The following is a 20711-nucleotide window of genomic DNA, read 5'->3' as shown; positions in this document are numbered from 1 at the left end:
ATGGAGGTTTAGGTTTCATCTCGCTGAACAGAGAGAGCCAGGTCTCTGACGGAGCGTGACAAACTCAGCGTTAATCAAACTGCTCCAAGCTTGCAGTTTGTCAGTTAATCACAGCCCCGCCCTGATACCCATGAACAGTGAACCGCAATCTGCCGGTGAATGGAGTGTAGCGGGGGTACCAAATGTCCAGAGACCAGTGTCTCGTTTCAGGGAAAATGAGAATAACAGCGATGAGAATTCCTGCTGTCTAAAAATAAATAACGTCTGAAAGTGAGAGTACTCTCACAGTTTCCATTGTTTAATAGCGGGCAGAATTGCAATGTTTTAACAGTTAACTGCATTCCATTTTACATTGAGTGTGCTTAAAAATAAATTCTGACCTACTTATTGTTCAGAGTTTTATATCAGGATAGTCTAGTGGTTAGGGTGTTTCACTCGCAGACAGGAGGTTCTGGGTTTGATCCACTCACAGCCCACCTGTAGGCATCCCAGGTCATTAATGAGCTGTCTCTGTACTGTCTGACCCCTACCTGCTCCTTAATGACCTGTCTTTCTACTGTCTGACCCCTACCTGCTTCTTAATGACCTGTCTCTGACTGCCCTGTATGTCTCTCTGGATGACCGCTGGTGCTCAACAGTGAAGCCATCAGAGCAATGAGGCTCTGTGTTGTCTGGGTCTCATTCTGTGGCCCCAGGGACCTCCCACTCCAGTCCAGCTGAAGAACGAGGAGATCATCTCTGGAGCTGTGATCCCATCTGATTATCCTCTGAGGGGAGGTGGACCACCTGCCACGGCCCTCCAGCCTGGGTCACCGTGGTAACCAGCAGAGGGGAGGACATGTGTGAAGGACCCCCCCCCCCCCTTCCTCCTCAGATCCCTCCACCCCTGGACCTTACCATCACAGGACTGGACCGCATGGACGTTTTCTAGAAGGTCTGAGATGAGACAAGATTATATTTATTAAGCCCTTACTTGGAATCAGGACAACAGTACTGGTGTTTGTCACCTACTCTAGGCTTGACATTCATAACAACGTATCTTCACAGCTGTTCATGATAGACCTGGATTTAAAGGGGTCGGCAGATGTTAACTCTGCTTACAGCATTTCCTGCAGGAGCGTGTCAGCAGGCTGGGACCTCTCCTGAAACAGATCACTTCAACCGCCACCAGAGGGACAGGATGCTGGAGTGTGGATAGCAGCTGGTGACATCATCTCCGAACTGGGAGCTACATGTGCCAGACACATTAGAGACTGCTCTCAGATCCATGTCATTCAGGAACAGGTAGGGGTTAGGGCTCATCTAGCTCAAAGACGCCTACAGGTAAGAGTGAGGACATTGGAAATCAAACCCAGAACCGTTTGGCTGGGAGCCGCACACCCTGACCCATAGAGAATACCCCGAGATGTTCCGGTACTGGAAGAACAAGATGGAGTCATCGTTGGCTAAATTAGAGAATGGCAAATAGTACCCATGGCCTAGCTCCCTCGTTTTCAACGTGATGCACGGCAGAAGATAGTTTAATTATTTCCTGGAAAGGGACTGGACTTGATGTTTACGGGCTAGATTACATTTTTTTTTAAATAAATACTTAATTTCTATTTAGGTTTTACAAAATGTCCCTGATATCGTTCCAAGATAATTTAAAGGGTCACTATTTCACAACCAGGTGTGATATTGATTGAGCCATTGTAAGCTCTACCCTCGGTGTCATCACAAGTGGGTGTGTCCACACCAGTTGCATGGTGGGAAGATCAACCTAACTGCCTACCCAGTGGACCACACCCACTGGCGGGCTGAACCATCTCACATCTGGCTGGACAGGACCACCTTGGCACACCTTTAAAAAAAGAACTTTTTTTTTTTACTGTTAACAGTAACAGACAAAATGTATTTTTTAAAGACTTATTTATTGTTTATGTATAAAGCATTTGCATAGCAGGCGTGACCGTTAACATATCACATGGTCCGTCGCACAGAGTCACAAAGTTACCTGGAATGAGACGTTTTTTATTTATATTTGCTAACGAGTTGAATACAAAAGAATTATAATAAGGGTAGGAGACAAGACAGTTCATAGAGCGGCTTGGGGTCGTTGCCACGACGACAAGGCACGGCAGAAATCAAGGACAAGCAAAAGGTCAGATCCTGTTTCCATGGTAACCGTCTGATTCATCGCCAGGCCAGACGCCGGAAGAAACGACACCAGCGCACACACACACACACACACTTCGCAATCCCAGGAATTAAACACAGGCATCCTTAAGGTTCAGGGAGTCATGGCGTCTGTAGGTGTGGCTACAATACAGGAGATGAGGACCAGCCGATGCCGAATTTTAACCAGATACCACTTCAACCTTCACGTCCACTTTTCTAAACTACTGTGACAATCTTGTGATTTTCTATATTTTTTGCTATAATGAAATTTTAATTTCAATATGAAACTTGAAAAAATCTTTTTCAATATTTTTTTGCCATATTGAAATTTCCTTTGGTATAAAAATAAGGACTGCGTTACATCTGGTGGACATCTTTAACTCCTCTGTCGGTGAGAACAATATAATGTAAACAACCTTGCAGCTGGAAACGCATACACGATCACAAAACAATACCAGCAAACAGCATTCTTATCGACGAGGCTTTCCGTTAGGCGCCAACACAATTCCCTTAATTTCTTCTTCTTTTGCAAAGCAACGCGGTAACGCAGGCGACCTCTTCCCAGACCACCGTACGACTTAGTTCAGCACCCGGCCTCGTCCAGGCAACACATGGGGGGAGGGGCCGGCACCTTTCCAACATTTATGGGTGCTGGCAGCCACCCTGACATCATCCATATCCTTCCTGGTCGCGGGGCGCTCCGTCAAAGAGAGGGGGTGGGGGTAGGTTGGGGAGGGTCACGGGGTCAGAGGTCACGGCCCGACTACGCCCGCTTCATCCCGCGGCCCATCAAGCAGGCAAACACCGTCATCACCATCTTGGGCTTGACCTCCTTTAGGTCCTCAGGAAGGGCGTAGACCCGCGCACCGATCTTCCTCGCCATGGAAACGGCGTATCTATGGAAGGTAAGAGATGTTGTTTATCCATCATCACTGTGCAAATTCCAGTCGTTTTTCCTTTCTTAAAAAATTTACTCTGTAAATAAAGCAAGACAAAACAAGGGATTTGGTATTTTAAAAATGAGAGGAATTCTGTTCCAAGAACTTTATGTGTGACAGAAGGTCAGGTGAAACCATCTGATTTCTCACAGAAAAAAAAAATATATATATCACAGATTTCTCTTTAAAGACACAATGGGAACATCAGAAACGTTCAGCATTTGGCTAGTGCGGTTATACTGTTGTACATAATTAAGCATTAAGTATTGTTCATGGTCTTCTCTCTGGACCTGAGGGAATCCATCTGTCAACATCTTAAAACCAATTCTTAGTTTTGCTTTCTTCCTTCCAATGCATTAGTAATCCTCTTTGTTTGAATCTACCTAGACAAATCTGTTCAGCTATTTGTATTCCTGCTGTCGTGCAGAAAGAGCGTGTATGGATAAAGTTAGATTGAATGGTTTTACTTGGCGTTCTCCAGTTTATCCTCGTCTGATAGGTCGCTGGTCTTCACCAGGTCGTAGTTGATGCTCCCGGGCTGGATGGAGTCTATGAGGTCCACCACGGCCAGACTGCTGCTGATCTCCCTGTCCTGAAGGTACAAGATTATTACAGTAACTTATTATTACATCCCCATTCATCTAACATCACTATCGGCACCAGACTGCTACTGATCTCCCTCTCCTTGAGGTAATACATGCATCATGGATGGATGAAGTGCAGATCTAGACCTGAATACATACATCATGTTAATGAATGTATGTAGATCTAGACAGGTGAGACATCTCATGCTAGCACACATGTAGATAGACAGGGGATACATTTGTCTGTAATTACTAGAACATATAAAGATTATGTATCAAATATAGATCTTAACAGGTTGGATAGAACAGCTTCACATTACTACATGAACAAAGTTCCTCTTTCAAATCGGGGCTCAAAACATTTCCGTTTTCCACAGCGTTTTTATAACAATACTAATAGCCAACCAAGTTCATAAAATTAACATGATAAAAGACTTGATCGAAAATGTAAGGTCCTTAATATCCATAAAATTGATCAGCAAGCATCCAGACTTTAATATTGTATTACTGCAGTAGACCATGAATGTAAAGAGTATTACTGCAGTACTTTGTAGAACTGGACCCACCTTAAAGCTGTTGATCTTTGACGTCTTCCCTGCCTCGGCCAGGGTGCTGTTCACCCATCTGACGATGATGTCATCGTTGGCCTTCTGCCCGTCTCCCAGATCCTCCAGAACGTTCAAGGTGTACCTGGAGCGAGGAGGACAAGGCCTTCAGTCTGGGAAAACTGCACTTTTAGGCAGTACTCTTCCTGTTACTTTACAGTGACAGAAGACAATGCAGCGACCTAGTATCTGTACTAGCATAGTAGTAGCACAGATATCAGAGTGGTGTATTGTCACGCTTACTCTGTCTTAATCAAAGACATGACCAATCAATCAAATACAATTCAAAGAGGACTGTCTAAGTTCAATAGAAAGAAAAAAGAAAGTTCTCTATTCCTGGAATTTCTGATTAACGCAGCAGATCAAAGGACAACTGTTCCTGGTAAAGTGTTTTTTAAGTGTTTTCCTGGGTAACCAGGGAGGGGTCTTCACCTCCTCATCAGCTGCCAGACCAAGGCCAGGGTCAGGGTGGCATTTCCATCGTTCAGGTCCTGACCTCCGATGCCCACCAGGGAGAACTTAGCAGACTTCCCCAGATCCACCGCGTAGTTACAGTTCTCCAGCTACACAAAACAACACCATGGAGATTGTAAAAACAACGCAATATTTGTAAGTGTATTGTAAAAGCATGAAATGCCACAACGTACAAAACACAGTATTTCGTAAACGGAAGCAGGTCTGAAGCAGGTCTGAACAGATACAGCTTGTATATACTGTATATTGATGCACTGCTCTCTACCTTCTTCATGTTGGTCCCGATCTTGGGATACGGGGGTCTGTTGACCTTGTTGCTCCAGTCCACAGGAACCTTGATCTTCTCATACAGCTGGAGGATGACCATCGCATCCTGAAGGTCCCTACATAACACACACAAACACACAACTATTTGACACACACCATCACAAAAAGGATCATGGGACAGCCTATGTTGTGCGTCGGCTTTCGGCGTGTTAAAGGGGAGGGACCATATCCTTTACGCGAATGAGGGCGTTGTGTTACACACATTCGGCCATGTGATCAGACAACCACTGTCAGAGTCACTACACATTTCATTTCCTGGTTTAAAACCTGACTGACTGGTTGTCAGTCAAGTTGATGGAACCAAAGAAGGTTGCCTTTTTTACATACCCATAGAGATGATTGACGTGTGGGTTCACTCCCAGGGAGTTCATCCAGTTCCGGAACGTTCTCTCCTCTCGTGTCTCACCTGTAGAGCAGATGAACAATCAGACCGGGGCTAAACCCTAAAAGCCCGTCCCCAGAGGTGTCCAACCTCTTCTGGCCCAGGATCAAAACTTTAGATTGGAAAATGTTTGTGCACCAACTACATCTTTTTGTGCATCGATACGTTTTAATCAACTACAGTAGCCTTTCAGCCTACTGTAATATCAATAATGAAGGTATTAGCATCTCAACACAGTAGTTAGCTTGTGGCTATAAACCGTCTGCTTGTATAGGACCGTTAAGAGAGCTAACCCCTTACACATCTATAGCTTCTCAAACAGCCATCTCCACTCCAATAGGCATCATCATTAACCACCCTAGCTTCAACCCAGGCGGACTCACCCTCCAGCAGTCCCCAGTCGATGTCCTCCCCCTCAGGCTTGGTGAGCGCCGGATATTTGTTGAAGAGGTTGGCCACGAACGCCAGGTTGAGCTTGGGGTTGCCGCTGACGACGTCGGTGGGCGTGACAAACTGACGGCAGCCGAGCAGGTCGGCCTGCTGCAGCATGATCTCCGCCCGCTTCAGGTCGTCCTTCTCCTGCGGGGATCGGCACCGCGTTAGCTACGGCTAGGCTAACAACACGACGTTAGCTAGAGCTAGGCTAACGGCATGATGTTGAATAGAGCTAGGCTAACAACGCGACGTTAGCTACGGCTAGGCTAACAACAGGACGTTAGCTAGAGCTAGGCAAACATCATGTTGTTGGATAGAGCCAGGAAAACAACATTATGTTAGCCTAGGCTCCACAGCATGGTGTTAGATAGAGCTAGGCTAACAACAAAGGTTGGATCCAGCTAGGCTACGATACTATAAGCTAAACAACACAAAGTTAGCTGAAACAACGCAAAGCTATGGTAGCTTCATCTACATGACTCTAAACAATGTTAGCCCCCACTAAAAGTTAAGCTAAAAAATTATATGCATTAGCTCCAGATATGCTAAGCTAAACAAAATGGTGTTCCATGCAGCCAAGCTACACACAAAGTGACACAACGCTCCCTACACTAGGTCAAATTGAGCTGTCTGGTGGAGAGGGAACCTTACACTGAAGCCGGCCATGCTGATGTCGATGCGGGGCTGGTCCTCCTCCGTGCCTTTAGGGGAGATCTGGTTCAGAAGGTGGAAGTACGCCCTGGAGTCCTGGAAGACAAGAGGTCAACATTACTCCCAAACTTTAGTCAAAAAATCTAGATGATAAAATCTATCTATGATATGTTAAGACTGTATATTAAAGAGGTCAGTGTAGGCTTTTAGTCTGTGTGCGTTCATGTGTGTATGTTTGTGCATGGTATGCGTGTGTATATTTGCCAATAACCCTGTAAAGGAGCCAGCATTTTAAAAGACAAGCATGGAATGCACCATGTCTACAGGATGCTAGAGTCATTGCTACTAGCTAACATCCTGATGATCATAACCACAGTGTGTCTCCCTGCCTTGATGTCTCCACTGAAGTTGGAGATCTTCTGCCAGCCAGCGTTGTCCAGGTGGAAGTTAGCCCAACGGAGGAGCAGCTCCTCTGGGGACAGCTTCATCAGGTCCTCCAGGGTCTCACCGTCCCGGAGCAGAGCAGCCAGGGCTGGAGGGGGGAGCAGGAGGAGGAGGAGCAGGACAGTTATACCTTGATGGCTGAAAACACCAAACCCAAACACAATGCCTGGCATGGGAGCAGGCCTTTAAATGTGAGCGCACCTTCGTTCCGGCTGAGTTCAATGTCGGCGAACAGTCCGATCTTGATGATCTGCCAGAGCAGGCCCAGCACCAGGTGGGGTTTGCCCTCCTTCAGGTCCAGAGCTCCGATGTTCACCACATGACACCCGATGGCCGAGGCCGAGTTCAGAGCCAGGTTCAGGTTCTCCTACCAAACACAACAGAGCATAGGAGTGGAGTCAGGAGAACGCCGTCAGAAGGAGGTGACTGGCGCTTAATGTACGCACTTATTGTATGTTGTAGGTCCTGGCACTTAATGTACGCACTAATTGTTTGTTGTACGTCCTGGCACTTAATGTCAACACTTATTGTATGTTGTAGGTCCTGGCACTTAATGTACGCACTAATTGGGTGAGTGCTGCATGCAGCGCTCAACTATTGTTCTCAAGTTTTATTCTTTCTTCTTTATTATTCGCTACAAACTTTGGGACCTATCTCCTACCTCAATTTTTCACCTAGAGACTCCATTCCAATTTTAAAATGTTCAGATAAGCTTGGAATCACGCGCTTCTTTTCAGATTTTTAAAATATTTTATACTTTTTAAGATATTCTACTTTTAAAATACTATTTTTTTACAATGGAAGTCAATGGGAGGACGGCTGAGCCGTCAGACACTTCGTAACTTGGTCAATATTTCATCGTTAACCTATGTTCAAAGGTTTAACAAATCAACACACTTGTATCTTCAATAATCTGGAAACAGAATTTCTATTACCTTTATACTTTTTTCTAAATCAGAGTTTAAGTTCCATGTCAGCTTGTTTTCAGTTGGTCTCATTGATTTACGCTGAGGTTAGAGCACGAGGACGTGCAGGCAGTGTTGCCAGATTGGGCAGTTTCCCGTCCAATTTGACTACTTTTAATAACGTTAGGCTGGGAAAATGAGCATTAGGCGAGTAAATACAATTTCGGCTGGTTTAAAAAAAAAGAAAACTGGCGGGATTATTATAATTCTATCAATCAAAAATTAAATCAATCAATACCACACCTTTATTACTACTACTACTACCTTCCACCTTTGACAGTATTACAGTTTAGCTTCCAGCTTTTGTAACAATATATTTCAGCACTTTGCTTCTTCAGGTAATGTAAAGGGTAACTTAACTTAATTCAGCGTCAGTCAGTTTTCGATTTCAGCTTCCAGGTGCAATGCAATACATTTGACCTTTCCGATTTTTCAGCAGTGAAGGGCAATACATTTGACCTTTCTGCATTTTTAGCAATGCTTTGCGCTTTTCATTCAGCTGTCACTTTATTTGTTTCCAACCATTTACATTTTCTTAAATGGTGTGCATGTTTACATTGTTTACTCCATTTAGACTTTTGAACTTTTATTCAAATCCCTTCATTTGATTTTAACAGTCACAGCCATTTAACTGTTATTTACGTCTTAAACTATGTGTCTTTATTAAAACATATTTTTAACCTCACTTTGCACTACAGCACTCACCGCATTTTCTGCAGGAAATGCATTTTCTAGTTGTTTGTTGTATGTCCTGGCACTTAATGTACGCACTTATTGTATGTTGTACGTCCTGGCACTTAAAAATAGTACTTAGCATTGTGTAGCATCTTATCCTAGCCATCTTTGTTGTATACAGGGAATGGGTTAACCTAACTTAATTGTTAGTGCTTGGCACTTGGTTCTATGAACATCCTTACTGTACTGACAGCGATATATTGTTGTTTCTCTTTTTTCTGAAGTGTACTTACTGAAAGTCAGTTTGGATAAAAGCTGCTAAATGCCCTACATTTAATGTAAATGAGGTCCTTAGGACCAGCAGACGGTGCAGACTGGGGAAATGATAGCGTCACCCACCTGTGTGGTGAACGGTGTCAGCTTCTTCTTGTTGATGGTCCTCTCATCGATGGTGTCTGGCACAGACAGGTTCACCATCTTACTGTGAGGGTGAGGGACAGAGTTTAGACTCGACACCTAGCCCACCGGTTCACCACCTCATGTCCAGACCCACCAGATACTTTTAGTCGAGGGGCCCCCAAGATACTGGGTGCTGTAACACAAGCAATACATTCTCGAAAGACTGGGATCATTAACATGTATCTATGCATATCGCTGATATAAGCATGCATTTACATTTTTAAAAGTTGATCACAAGTTAGTTGAAGCTACCCCACTTTAGGGTGGCCAGCCTCAGCTTGACCCCCACTAACAGACCCCGACGGTGGCGTGGAATGGGCAGGACTCACCAGAGCAGAACGCCGTCCCCCATGGCCCGGAACAGGGCCTCTGTGTTGGGGTCCATGGGCAGCAGGTGCTGGCAGTCCGGGTCCTTCTCCAGGGCGGAGTTGATCCAGTTCACAAACGCAAAGCGCTCCTCCTCTACACAACATATCACAGGGAGAAGGTAAATGTGTTTGACTGTCTTATTGGAGTCGTTTAACTTTAATCCAGACACATGTCCTTAAGGAGCAGGTAGGGTTTTGTGGACCAGAAGCTTTGGGCTGGGAGTCTACACCCTAACAACTACACTATCCTGGCCTATTCCCTCATCTCTAGACTCAGAAGAGAACAGCTCCAAGTCTACAGCCATGTCTGAGGAACCAGACTAGGGTCTCAAGTCCAACTAGACCAGGGTCTCTAGATCCTACTAGACCAGGGTCTCTAGTCTCTAGGTCCTGCTAGAACGAGTCTGTGGTCTCTAGGTCCTGCTAGAACGAGTCTCAGAGTGGTTGGTCCTACCAGACCCAGGTCTCAGGTCTAGGTCCTACCAGACCGGGGTCTCAGGGTGGTTGGTCCTACCAGAGAAGGAGTGCTGGGTTCCTTCGCTGGACTGCTCGGAGGTTCCCCCTATGGCCAGGATCCCCTCCTTCCTGTTGATGGCCTTTCGGAAGCTCTTGGCGATCTCTCCATTCTTCAGCTCCTGGAAGATCTGTTGGAGAGGCACGTCTTTTACATTGTGGTTCACTTTGTGCTTTGAGTTACTGTACATATTCACTGCTAATTAGGCCCATAACCTTCTTTAGGGAGACAGACAGACCGAAAGAAGTGAATAGACAGACAGACAGACAGACAGAGCCATCTTTGAAGTGTCTTTGTAAATACGTTGACGTTCTGCCTCACTGTCTTATCCTGTCTTTTATCTACGTTGTTTTGGGAGCAGCTCTGACTATGGGTGTCCTCAGCGCTGACTCAGTCATGACCGCTGGACTGCAGGAGGGAGCAGGAATGTCTGCTCACCATGAGAGGACCGCAGGCACTGGTTGAGTTACTGCTGCTTTAATACACGACAACCCAAAACTAAAACACATCCAAAAAGCTGAAAGCCGAGCCCTGTGTTCCAGCACTACTACTCTTTATACGATGAGGACGGACAAAGTCATGTTTCCCTAAAGTAAAGAAAGCGGTACACTTTACTTCCTTTTTAATTACTAATGTTTATGGTGTACCAAACAGTATATATAAGCTTTGCTTATACTTCTGTCTCTGTGGATAAAAGCGTCTAAATCTACATATAAATGTGTGTTGTGACGAGATACACAAGACCCATTGTGACTCGCTGTTTTATTCTCTTCCGCAGAATGAAAAGGAGAATAGAAAAGGAAGAGGAGAGAGATGAGGTAAGCTAAGCATCTGACGATGCTGTTCCGAAATGGTTTACCCCCACACCACCACAAACACTAACCCTGCCTGAAATAGAGAGGCCACCAGGACAATCATGACCGGGCAGAAAGAAACCCTTTTTCCTCTCATTGTGCACAGTCATCTAAATGTACCCACGTTTAGACAATATTCATGTTCGGGGGCGCCGCCTTTCCGCCAACACGTTAGCAGCACTTTATCTTTTCATCAATCCATGAATAGTTAAGACATTCCTTCAAAGTAGCTCATAAGAATGCCCCTATTTTTATCTGTCTGGTTTTCTACCACTAAACGATAACAGACATTGTTATGGAAACGTCATGTGATAAAATAGCAGAGTATCTGGAAAAGCGCTTGTCTCGTCTGAACACTATGAAAAGCACCTTAAATAGAAGCCAACGGCAGTGCTCTCCACATCCTGTCCGCACACAGTCAGGACTCCACATTCAGGAGCTAACCTCAACATACTTCAGGATGCCAGGCTGTGACTGTTGACTTTACCCAGGGAACACTGTGTGTGCTGTTCACATTTCAACCTCCAACAGAAAGGGTTCAATGTGGATTAAAAAAAAAAACCAAGCATACTACAGTACTACCATTAAGGTACAGCAACAGAGTACTACAATAATACCAACAGTAAAGTACATTACTAAGATTAGGCTGTACTAGAGTACATTATCACAGTAATAGCGCTACAGTACAGAGGCTGTCCTGTCCCTCCCATCGTCTAGCAGGAAACCAGACACTGGAACACACACCACTTGGCTGGCCTCATTTCCTCCTTCCCAAACTCTGACTGACTCTCTCTGTGTGTGTGTGTGTGTGTGTGTGTGTGTGTGTGTGTGTGTGTGTGTGTGTGTGTGGAAGGTAGGGGAGTGTGTTGTGTGTGTGTGTAAGAGTAGGTGTGTGTGAGGGTTGTAGGGGGTTGCCCTGCACCCAGGGACTGCTCCCCTCCTAAATCCCTCTCTAATGGCGCATTTCCACCGCAGGGTGCGGGTCGGTTAAGTCTGCAGGGGTCGCGTTTCCACCGCCAAAAGTGGGCGTGACCCGGACTGAGTCATATTGAGCCATACTCGTCTCGCAGTACTTCTCCGTTGTGGTACTGAGACGCCTGAAAGGGTGCCGGCAAGTTTGAGCTACACACGCAGTCCGTTGATTGGTCGACAGAATCTTCCCTTCCGTGCGACAAGGGGATAACAAACAAACACAGTACCCGCAAGGTATTTCTGGACAACGGCAAAAGCTTTGTTTATTGAAGAAAATGTTGCACAAAAGTTTGCAGTCCTTCTTGGACGTCCTACATTGTTGCTCTTTGTTCATCGTGCATCTTCTTTTTCCTTGGATTTATTAGCAGGCTGTCGCTACACTGTGTCGGGCTGCTATGAGATCACGATGCTTACGTAGCTGCTGTGGCTATCGCTGTCGGCTTAAACCCCGCCCTACCATGAGGGTACTGGTGGTGGTGGAAACGCAAACCGTAACCGAGCTGGGCTATACCGCACCCTCACTACTGGGCTGAGGCGTGCTGGGTCCGAAGCGTACCCGCCAGTGGAAATGCACCATAAGTGGTCCGGTCAGGATCAGTGCGCCTCCTAGGAGACGAAGTGGGCTGAGTCATCCTCCTCACAACAGGGAAGCTCTCTTAACAAACCGGCCAGACCTGCTCCACCGGTCCTACCTGGACCTGTTCCGAACAGAGAGCCAGGTGTACAGACGCCACCCGGGCTGCAGGCATAACCACTGCTGCCTCCACTCATGATGAAGGACTTGTTTTATGCTCCCTCAGAAGACACGTTCAAAACACATGTGTGATGCAGTACATAAGTCCATTCATGATTTTGTAGATCAATCAGAGAGGATGACATGCATAATCACCTTGACATGCCGAGGAGTGAAGACTTGATCACTCTTTAGTGTGCCAGAAACACACACATTATACTCATTACTTATCAATTATTTTCTAACAACTTTCTAAATCACATAACCTTGGTTTGCTTGTTTTGTGCAACCAGTTCCGTCAGCCCCATCCCCCTCATAATGCCCCTGGGAGGAGGACCCTCTCCTGGGTTCCCCTCCAGGTCTCCCCTCTGGGTCTGGGAGGTTCTCCTCAAGTCTTTAGAGGGGTAAGGGTTAAGGGGGTCGTATGATGAGGGCTGTGAAGCCCTTGGAGACCAGGACCTGGACTAAGGGCAGGACTAGTAAAAACACACTCGACATACCGACACAAACTCGTCAAAGCTGATCAGGTTGTCGTTGTTGCGGTCCAGCCTCTGGATGATCTCCCGGACCCGGAACCCTGGAAGGGGCAGGTTGGCCTCCTTGAAGAGGTCATGGAGCTCGAAGGCTGAGATGGAGCCGTTGCTGTCCAGGTCTGTAGGAGTAGGGACACGAGCAGGGTCACACAGGGTCAGGGTCAGGGTTAGGAGCAGAGTCAGGGTCAGGAGTACGGTCAGGAGCAGGGTCACACAGGGTCATGCCACAGGAGCCATAGAACAAGACTTTAACTCCATTCTACCCATGTATTTTCTGTGCCCTTAATAGACAGCATTAGTAACAATACCGTGGGTGGAAGGGGAATGTTTTAACTAGTATGTTTTATATATTTTTAAAGTCTTGATTTGAGAGCTACCCATATTTGACTGGAGAAGTCTGGCCTTGAGGTTTCATCAAACTTTTCTGGGGTCATTATTAAGTGTTCCTGGCAGTCTTTGTATTCAATGGACTATAGTGTGCCTTTCAAGAACAGGACAATGAGGAGAGTGAGTGCATGAAGGGTAAGTGAGTGAGTAACTACAAGGTGCATTACATACATGCCAAGTCTTCTAGCATGTTGAGCTACCAATTGAACTCTAATTTAGCCAATAATAAAATACTTATAAACTCATAAAGCATGTATGAAAAAATATGTTGCATTAACATTCATACACAGTCGGGGGTCCAACTTACCAACTTTCCCAAAGGCTTCTCTCAGGTCCTCCAACTCTTCTTTGGGTATTTTTCCTGCCATGTCCCCTGATTGGCTTAGCTGGGTGTGGCTTGTGATTGGCTTGGATGGGTCCTGTTGACAGATAACATAAGAAACTCTGAATCAGGGCCTCGGTCTGCAGACGCCAGCAGGGAGATGGAGATTAGCTGATCCTCCCACACCACTCCCTAAATAACCCAGACACTGTTATCGCTACTGCTAGCTCCCAGCCCACCAGGTACTGCTGCTGGCCATCAGCCTTGTCAGTGCTAACCCCTAGCAGGTACTCCTGCTAGATGCCACACTAGCCAGCGCTAATGTTAGCATCCACCCTACCAGGTACCACTGCTAGCCATCAGCCCATCCAGCAACAACACTAGCCACCAACAAGTTTGAGGCTGCCATAAGTAGCTAGCAAGGCTTCTGTGTGTAGCCTAGCTAGCAAGGCTTCTGTGTGTAGGCCAGCTGGTCACTGCAGTCGGTGATCTGACTCACCTCCCTGGCAGAAGACCTTATAATAACCCCACAGGACACACTCAGACTTACTGGACTCAGGTCTGCAGACCTGAAATTCCCGGTCCTCCCACCCTGAAGTGAGTCATAACCGCTTGGCCTAAACCAACAGCTTTGGAAAAAGAGCTGATGCATCAAATAGCATATTGCTCATAAAAATACAACACTCTCTTCAGGCTCTTGGACCGCTTCAGAACTGTTTAACTTTACAGGGCTGCTGTTTTATCCTCCTACCCTCCATCATCTGGTAGGCTGACCTACCCATCGCAAATCTGGGTGGACACTCCCCCTTTTGATGTCACTAATGGGTCAATGCTGATATGGCTTGTTATGGCTAATCAACATCCCACCTGGCAGGGGAAAACGGGGACCCTATCAATACTATTGTGTCCAGCAGGTGGGAATTACTACTGAAATATGTGACAAGGTATGCAGTATAGGATAGCAGCAGATAACAGGACCAACAATTATGCAAGCTATGCTCGCAGTTGAAACCATAAAACCATGGTTACAAAGAGACAGAGATAGGACAGAGATTAAAAGGTTCCCTCCCCTCCCCACTCAAAAGAGGAATGTGAATAAGAGGAACGAATAAAACCAAATGGGATCAAACCTCAACAGGTGTGAATGAAAACCAAAGGGGAACCAACCAACACAGGTGTGAACACCAAACAGGAACCAAAACATCTGCCTGTAGGAACACCAAACAAAAACACGCAACGGTGCATGACTGCTAATCAGGAACCCACATCTACGTGTCACAACATCCAGTCCACACGCCCAGGGTTGTGTCCGAAGGAGTCAGCCGTGTTCCGGGTTCCAGAACCATCTGTGATCCCGTTCAAAAACACGACATTCCTCCAGGACCTCCTCTGAATGGGCTGCGGGAGCAGGAATGCACCCTGGGTAAACGGGGTGAACCACGCTCCAGTTGTTGAGGTGGAGGCAGTAGGGAACGCTCACTTCCTGTCCCCCCAGTCTCTCAACTCCCAGACCCACTCCCGGTAAACACGGCATTCCTCCTGGAGAACACAAAATGTCTTTGACTCAACTGATCCGGAGGTTTGGAAAACCAATCTCTCAATCTAGAGGATTCCTCCCTCGGTTTACCTGATGAACCGCCTCGTCCACACTGTCTCATTAATAAATAGCAGATGCTCACCACAAGTTAGTAGAGGCCAACCTTTTGACTTGTTTTCACTGACACAAGGCTAAGAACACTGTTTTGAACAGAAACAGAAAAGCAACCAAAGAGTTATGAGGCTTGATGCAGCATGTGGACTTCTTCACCTGATTAACCCACAAAACGTAATAACATCATGGTTTCATGGCCGTCAGAAAGTAAACAGACAACATGAACACAATGGCAGAGGACCATGGCAGAGGACCCGTCACTGTTTACACTAAATAGTCATTTACGTCACGCTGCCATTTTCACAGCACCGATGTTGACTACAATATGAACGCCCGCCTTTACCACCGCTGAAAATACAAGAATTGTTCAGAGGTCATAAATCAGCATAAACACTGGACCGGGTCCATTGTCGGGCTCCCGAGCTATTCTACTCTCCTGGGTTCAGCCCGTGTCCCCTGGTACCACAAGCACACATTCAGACACAGACAATGGACAACCGCTGGGAGACCACAAGCGCTTCCGTGAATGAAGCTATTGATGGCTTTCAGGAAGGGTATGATTAGGGAGCGAGCATTAGGAGTACGAGAGGTGACTCAGGTTTCAACTACAGACCGTTGTGTTGCGTTTCTGATTTCTGCAAAACAAACCCACGCATGCCATCACAGGCCACTGACAGAACGGCTTTACTTTGAGTCCCTGTGACTTCCAAATGACAGCTTCCACACGGCGTTCCTAATTCTGGGCAATTACAAAAACCCTGACCAACGCAATAGGAAAATGACGAGGCGGACCTGTCTATATTTACCCTGCCCTCATAAGGCTGTGAAAAGGAGACTTCTGGCGTGTCTGGACCATGTAATAAAGAACTACAAACATTACCTCATCTGCCAGCCCTCATCACTGCCAGGACAGCGAGGGGGGAGTGTGAGACCAGCTCAAGCACAGCCACGCCCAGGGCCCAGATGGCGACTGACAACTGGGTAGGGTGGTAGTATTGGTAGAAGAAGAATGGAGGGCTTGTCAGCGCCGTCGTAAACCAGGGCGACAGATCTCGTGAGGAGCAGCAAGTGTGCCCCGAGCAGCCGGCTCTGGGACAACAGTTGTCACGGCCGTTGGACAGCTGGAGGGCACTTGATGGTTGGACCTGTAGCTCAACCCTAACCACCACCCCCACAAACACACACTCCAGAAGAACCTTCTAGGCGTTGTACGGTTCTCATGGTACAACGCACACGTCACTGTTGTTGAACTTTAAAGGGAGGTAGCTGCATTTCCGCATACAACAAGCAAACAAGAGAATACAATACGATCCAATACCGAAACAAACCAGAACGACGGCACATCATGCATGCATGAACAAAACCATTTTGGCTGGTTGACATGGAGGAAACTTAATGAGGGCTACAGTAGCTTGAATGTTGGAATATCTACACAGGATGCCTGGTCAATCGTTAAAACAACAAACAACCCAAGTAGCAGGCAAGCAGTGAAAAAGTACAGGCCTCAAATGCCCTGCCCGAAAACGGTTCTCCATGGCCTCTAATGGTGCTGCCGGTCAATTAAAAGTTTGAGTGGTTCCCAGATGGCGGTGGAGGAGGAGGGTGGTGCTGACTCACTCCGCCCTCTGAGCCTTTCTTCCACTCAAAAACATGGGACATGTGGGGCACACACATACACACAAATAGCCTGCGCGCCCCTCCCTAGCGTGGTGCGCTTGATGTGCACACGCCCGTCTGCAGGAATACAACGTCTTCCAGCGGCTGTGTCACAATCACATGCAGATGTGAGACAAAACAGGCCCGCCAAGACTGATGGACGCACCGTTGAGACTCCACAATGCCCGCCCTGCCCTCCCTGTCTGACGGGAAGTGATAAGCCGAACTGTGCTGACAGGTATGGAAGTGGTGGCAACGAGCAAACAAACTCAGTTTACACTGAGCTCATAGTCGCCATGGTGCGTTGTAAACCGGCTGATTCAAATGTAAAGGGACGCCTGTGGCCATAGCTGATCTTAACAAGTGTATCTTGTTCTTCATGAGTGAGGTAGAGTAATGCAAACTAAGTTAGCCACCGGGGAAGGTGTCCCCTGGAATCTTTGAGATGCCACCCAGGAATCTAATTAGACTGGTTTTTGGGGCTGGGCGGCTGGCTGCCACTCCCACACTAACAGTTTACGAATATAATGAACTAAACTATTCTCTGGCCTACAGGTATATCAGGTTATAGTTCTACCTCCAAGGCAACTCACACTAATAGTTACCAACTACATCCTTCTTCTCGGGAAGAGAATTCACCTAGCCTTGTCAGGTCCATATCATACTTCTAGCAGCCAGTTTACCTAGTATACCAACGCGTGTAAAGTGCTTTGAACTAAAATATAGGCTACTTCTAGAGACTCACGTATGAACCAAAGCCTTTGGGCCTTCTCTTAAGATGTAACAGAGTCAAAGGTAAAAAAAAAAACATTAAAAAACAATGCATGAGGGTAGGAGGTCCACTGGTGTCACCGGTGGCTTTATAGTGAAGAAAGCTCTAATACTTTCTCTTTGTCTATGATATTTACCAACAAACTGTTCAGCCCATGCCAACAGCATAGATGCAAATAGCCATACAAAATAGGCTTAAGAGTGGAAAAAAATAAAGAGAAGGAAGGATAGTGAAGGCAGACACGACGGGCTATAAAACCGGAGTGTAAATAGCGTGCCGGCTAAGCCCTGAACAAAGCGCACCTGTGCAGGGAACCGGTTGACGACGATGATGATGATGATGATGACACGGCTCTGGAGGACGGAGTGAAACTTAAGAAGCCTCCAATGTCTCTCTCAAAGGCCGCCTTTCACCACCACACTCGGGTTCATACCGCCGGGAGCATGGGGAGAATAAGTGACCCTCTACTTAGGACTAGAAGACCGCAAATACCGATCACCTTGAGGGGGAAGAGAGATCTGAGTCTTTACCTAGAGTGACGTCATGGTTCGATCTTTTGGGACCTTTCGATGCGTGAGAACTTAATGACTTAAAATCCAGTTACTGATAACTGTACAGAAAACATAAATACGGGTCAATCAATATATATTATTGTTCGACATGATACAAACATTTACATTTAGTCTCAATCACGACAACAAACACCATACTATGGAACTTGTCCCAGCTAGAAAGGGTCCACCACCATGTGTAGACCACGTCAGTAGCGTCTGCATCAACCCGCAGGTGAGGAGCGTTCACCTGTTTAAACAACAAGCCCTGGCCCCTGTTGTGATGAGCCGCTAAAGCAGCCGTCCAGAGTCAACAGAAGAACCATGGCTGAGCGCACACTGCGTACACTGGGGAGGGGTAGGATTCAAAGCCGTTTAACCCCCGTGTCGGTGATTATGGACGTTATTAAATCACTGATCAAGTACCAGACTGCAACCCACCCGGTTGCAGCCTGGTACTTGAGATAATTCAATAACGTCCATGATCACTGATCTAATGCCCATAATCACTGAAGTACCAGGCTGCAAGCCACCCAGTTGCAGCCTGGTACTTGAGATCATTCAATAACGTCCATAATCACTGATCACAACTACCAGGCTGCAACTTGAGATTAGTGATTTAAATCAAGTCCATAATCACCGCAGACTCCCGGTTCTCCTGTCCGGCAGGAAAAGGTTCACGCAGGGTCACAGATTCTCTTTAACAAACACTTCAAATTACATCAAATTGTAACTTACTATTCAAATGGTTTAAATTAAGTTCACGAGTAGTAAGAGCTGTTAATTGTCCTCCCTACTGCGTGAGATTGGCTACTCGCACCGTTTGCGTAGAGATAGTGATCACTGCACCAGTGGTAATTCACATTGAGACACTTTGTTCACCCGAGAAACCAGTCGAACCATCGCAGAAAGTCTGCAGTCTGCCGCGCGAGGAAGCCACCGAACAGGACATGTATGTTTTATACCACCACCCCAGCCCTGGTTTACATCCAGCAAACAACAAAAAGGACAATTCTAGCAGAAATGTCGGAGTAAAAGCAGAAAGCAGGCAATATATCATACCGTGCGTTACAGCCAAACTTCAAAAAGTAAGTCGATACTTTCGCAGCTTTTTATCCAGAAAGTGTCGCTTGCTGACTTGCGATGCGCTGTGAGTTTCCAGACAGCTTCCAGTGTGGAGCGGAGATCCGTCCTCCCGCGTCCACGTAGAGGCCTAGTAGAGCGGCTGGAATGTTTCCCCGCCCCGCTGCTCTGACGCGGTCCTCCGGGCCCCGTGGGTCCGAGCCAGCCAAATAATTGATTAAGCATGTTGCTTCTGGTGTTTACATACAGTATTCTAGCTAGCAAGTCAGAACATTGTAAAACATTTTGAAAACGGATTAATGGAATTAAATTGGGAAATACGTGTGTGTTTAGTTGGAAATCCATAATTTTGAGGGATATAGGCTACTGTACTTTGAAGTTTCTGTGGAGGAAAATCTACTTCAGTAGGGAAATCGATATCTTTCCCGCCCTCTAGTGGTTTGATTCGGAGAAGCATGATACTGTCCAAATGACACTGGTTCTATAGATTCTTCTGTTGATTGGTTTATTTTCCCAAATGAAATATGTTGAATGTGACAGTAGGCTATGCATGTTTACACCCAAGACAATAGCTGCTTTCATGTTTCTGAATTTGGATTGAGAGAGAAATCCACCAAGACGATCGGTTATTGAATTAGTCTCAAACTCTTATATGCTGCGGGATCGGGTTTGTTTTGGCTTGACCGCAGACAGCACGCAGGCGAAACGGGCAGAACTCATCGCGATCATGTTAAATGTTGCTGCAGCGATGCTTATATTCCGTTGCATCCACAACATCCGCATCGATCGATGAAAGACTGGAGCATGAGTTACAGACAAATAGAAGAAACGACGAACAAGAAAGGCGTTGCGAACGACTGCGTTACCGGAGGAAGAGAGCGTCTTTTTTGGCTTCATTTCACATCTAACAAACACTGGGACAAATGTAGTTGATTTCTGTGTTTAACTGAGAAAACAGGGAGTGGAAGGACGGGACCCTATAATGTTCAGCTAACTGTTGTCAATAATAATTGTTAGGAGAGTAGCGCATGTGTGTGCGCGAGAATGGCAGTGTGTGGGTGAGTGGACGAGCGAGGAGAGAGAGCGGTAGCGTGTGTCAGTTTAGTGAGGTAATGAACGAGTCCGGTTGTGTCTGTGCAAACGTGTAGGCCCTACTGTAAAGTTAGTGAAACTAAGAATAAAGTACACAGCCTGTCAATAATCGGTGGCTGCTTCATTC

General features: G+C 46.4%; 1 protein-coding gene across 1 annotated transcript; it reads right to left on the bottom strand.

The window, feature by feature from the left end:
* Positions 1 to 1933: 1933 nt before the first annotated feature.
* On the bottom strand, positions 1934 to 19609 carry LOC311354093 (plastin-3-like). Its single transcript, XM_084473890.1, has 16 exons — positions 19472 to 19609; positions 13765 to 13876; positions 13038 to 13189; positions 9979 to 10108; positions 9426 to 9558; positions 9037 to 9118; positions 7199 to 7364; positions 6943 to 7085; positions 6554 to 6649; positions 5851 to 6046; positions 5413 to 5491; positions 5024 to 5141; positions 4717 to 4847; positions 4246 to 4369; positions 3563 to 3687; positions 1934 to 3053 (listed from the first exon to the last, which is right to left on the bottom strand). Exons 2-16 carry the CDS (start codon positions 13823 to 13825, stop codon positions 2921 to 2923), a joined length of 1869 nt encoding a protein of 622 aa, XP_084330016.1. The 5' UTR covers positions 13826 to 13876; positions 19472 to 19609; the 3' UTR covers positions 1934 to 2920.
* Between the last annotated feature and the right edge of the window lie 1102 nt (positions 19610 to 20711).

Source organism: Micromesistius poutassou, assembly GCF_964030765.1.
Source record: "Micromesistius poutassou genome assembly, chromosome: 10".
Lineage (NCBI taxonomy): Eukaryota > Metazoa > Chordata > Actinopteri > Gadiformes > Gadidae > Micromesistius > Micromesistius poutassou.
This window is presented reverse-complemented; position numbering and strand designations above follow the sequence as displayed.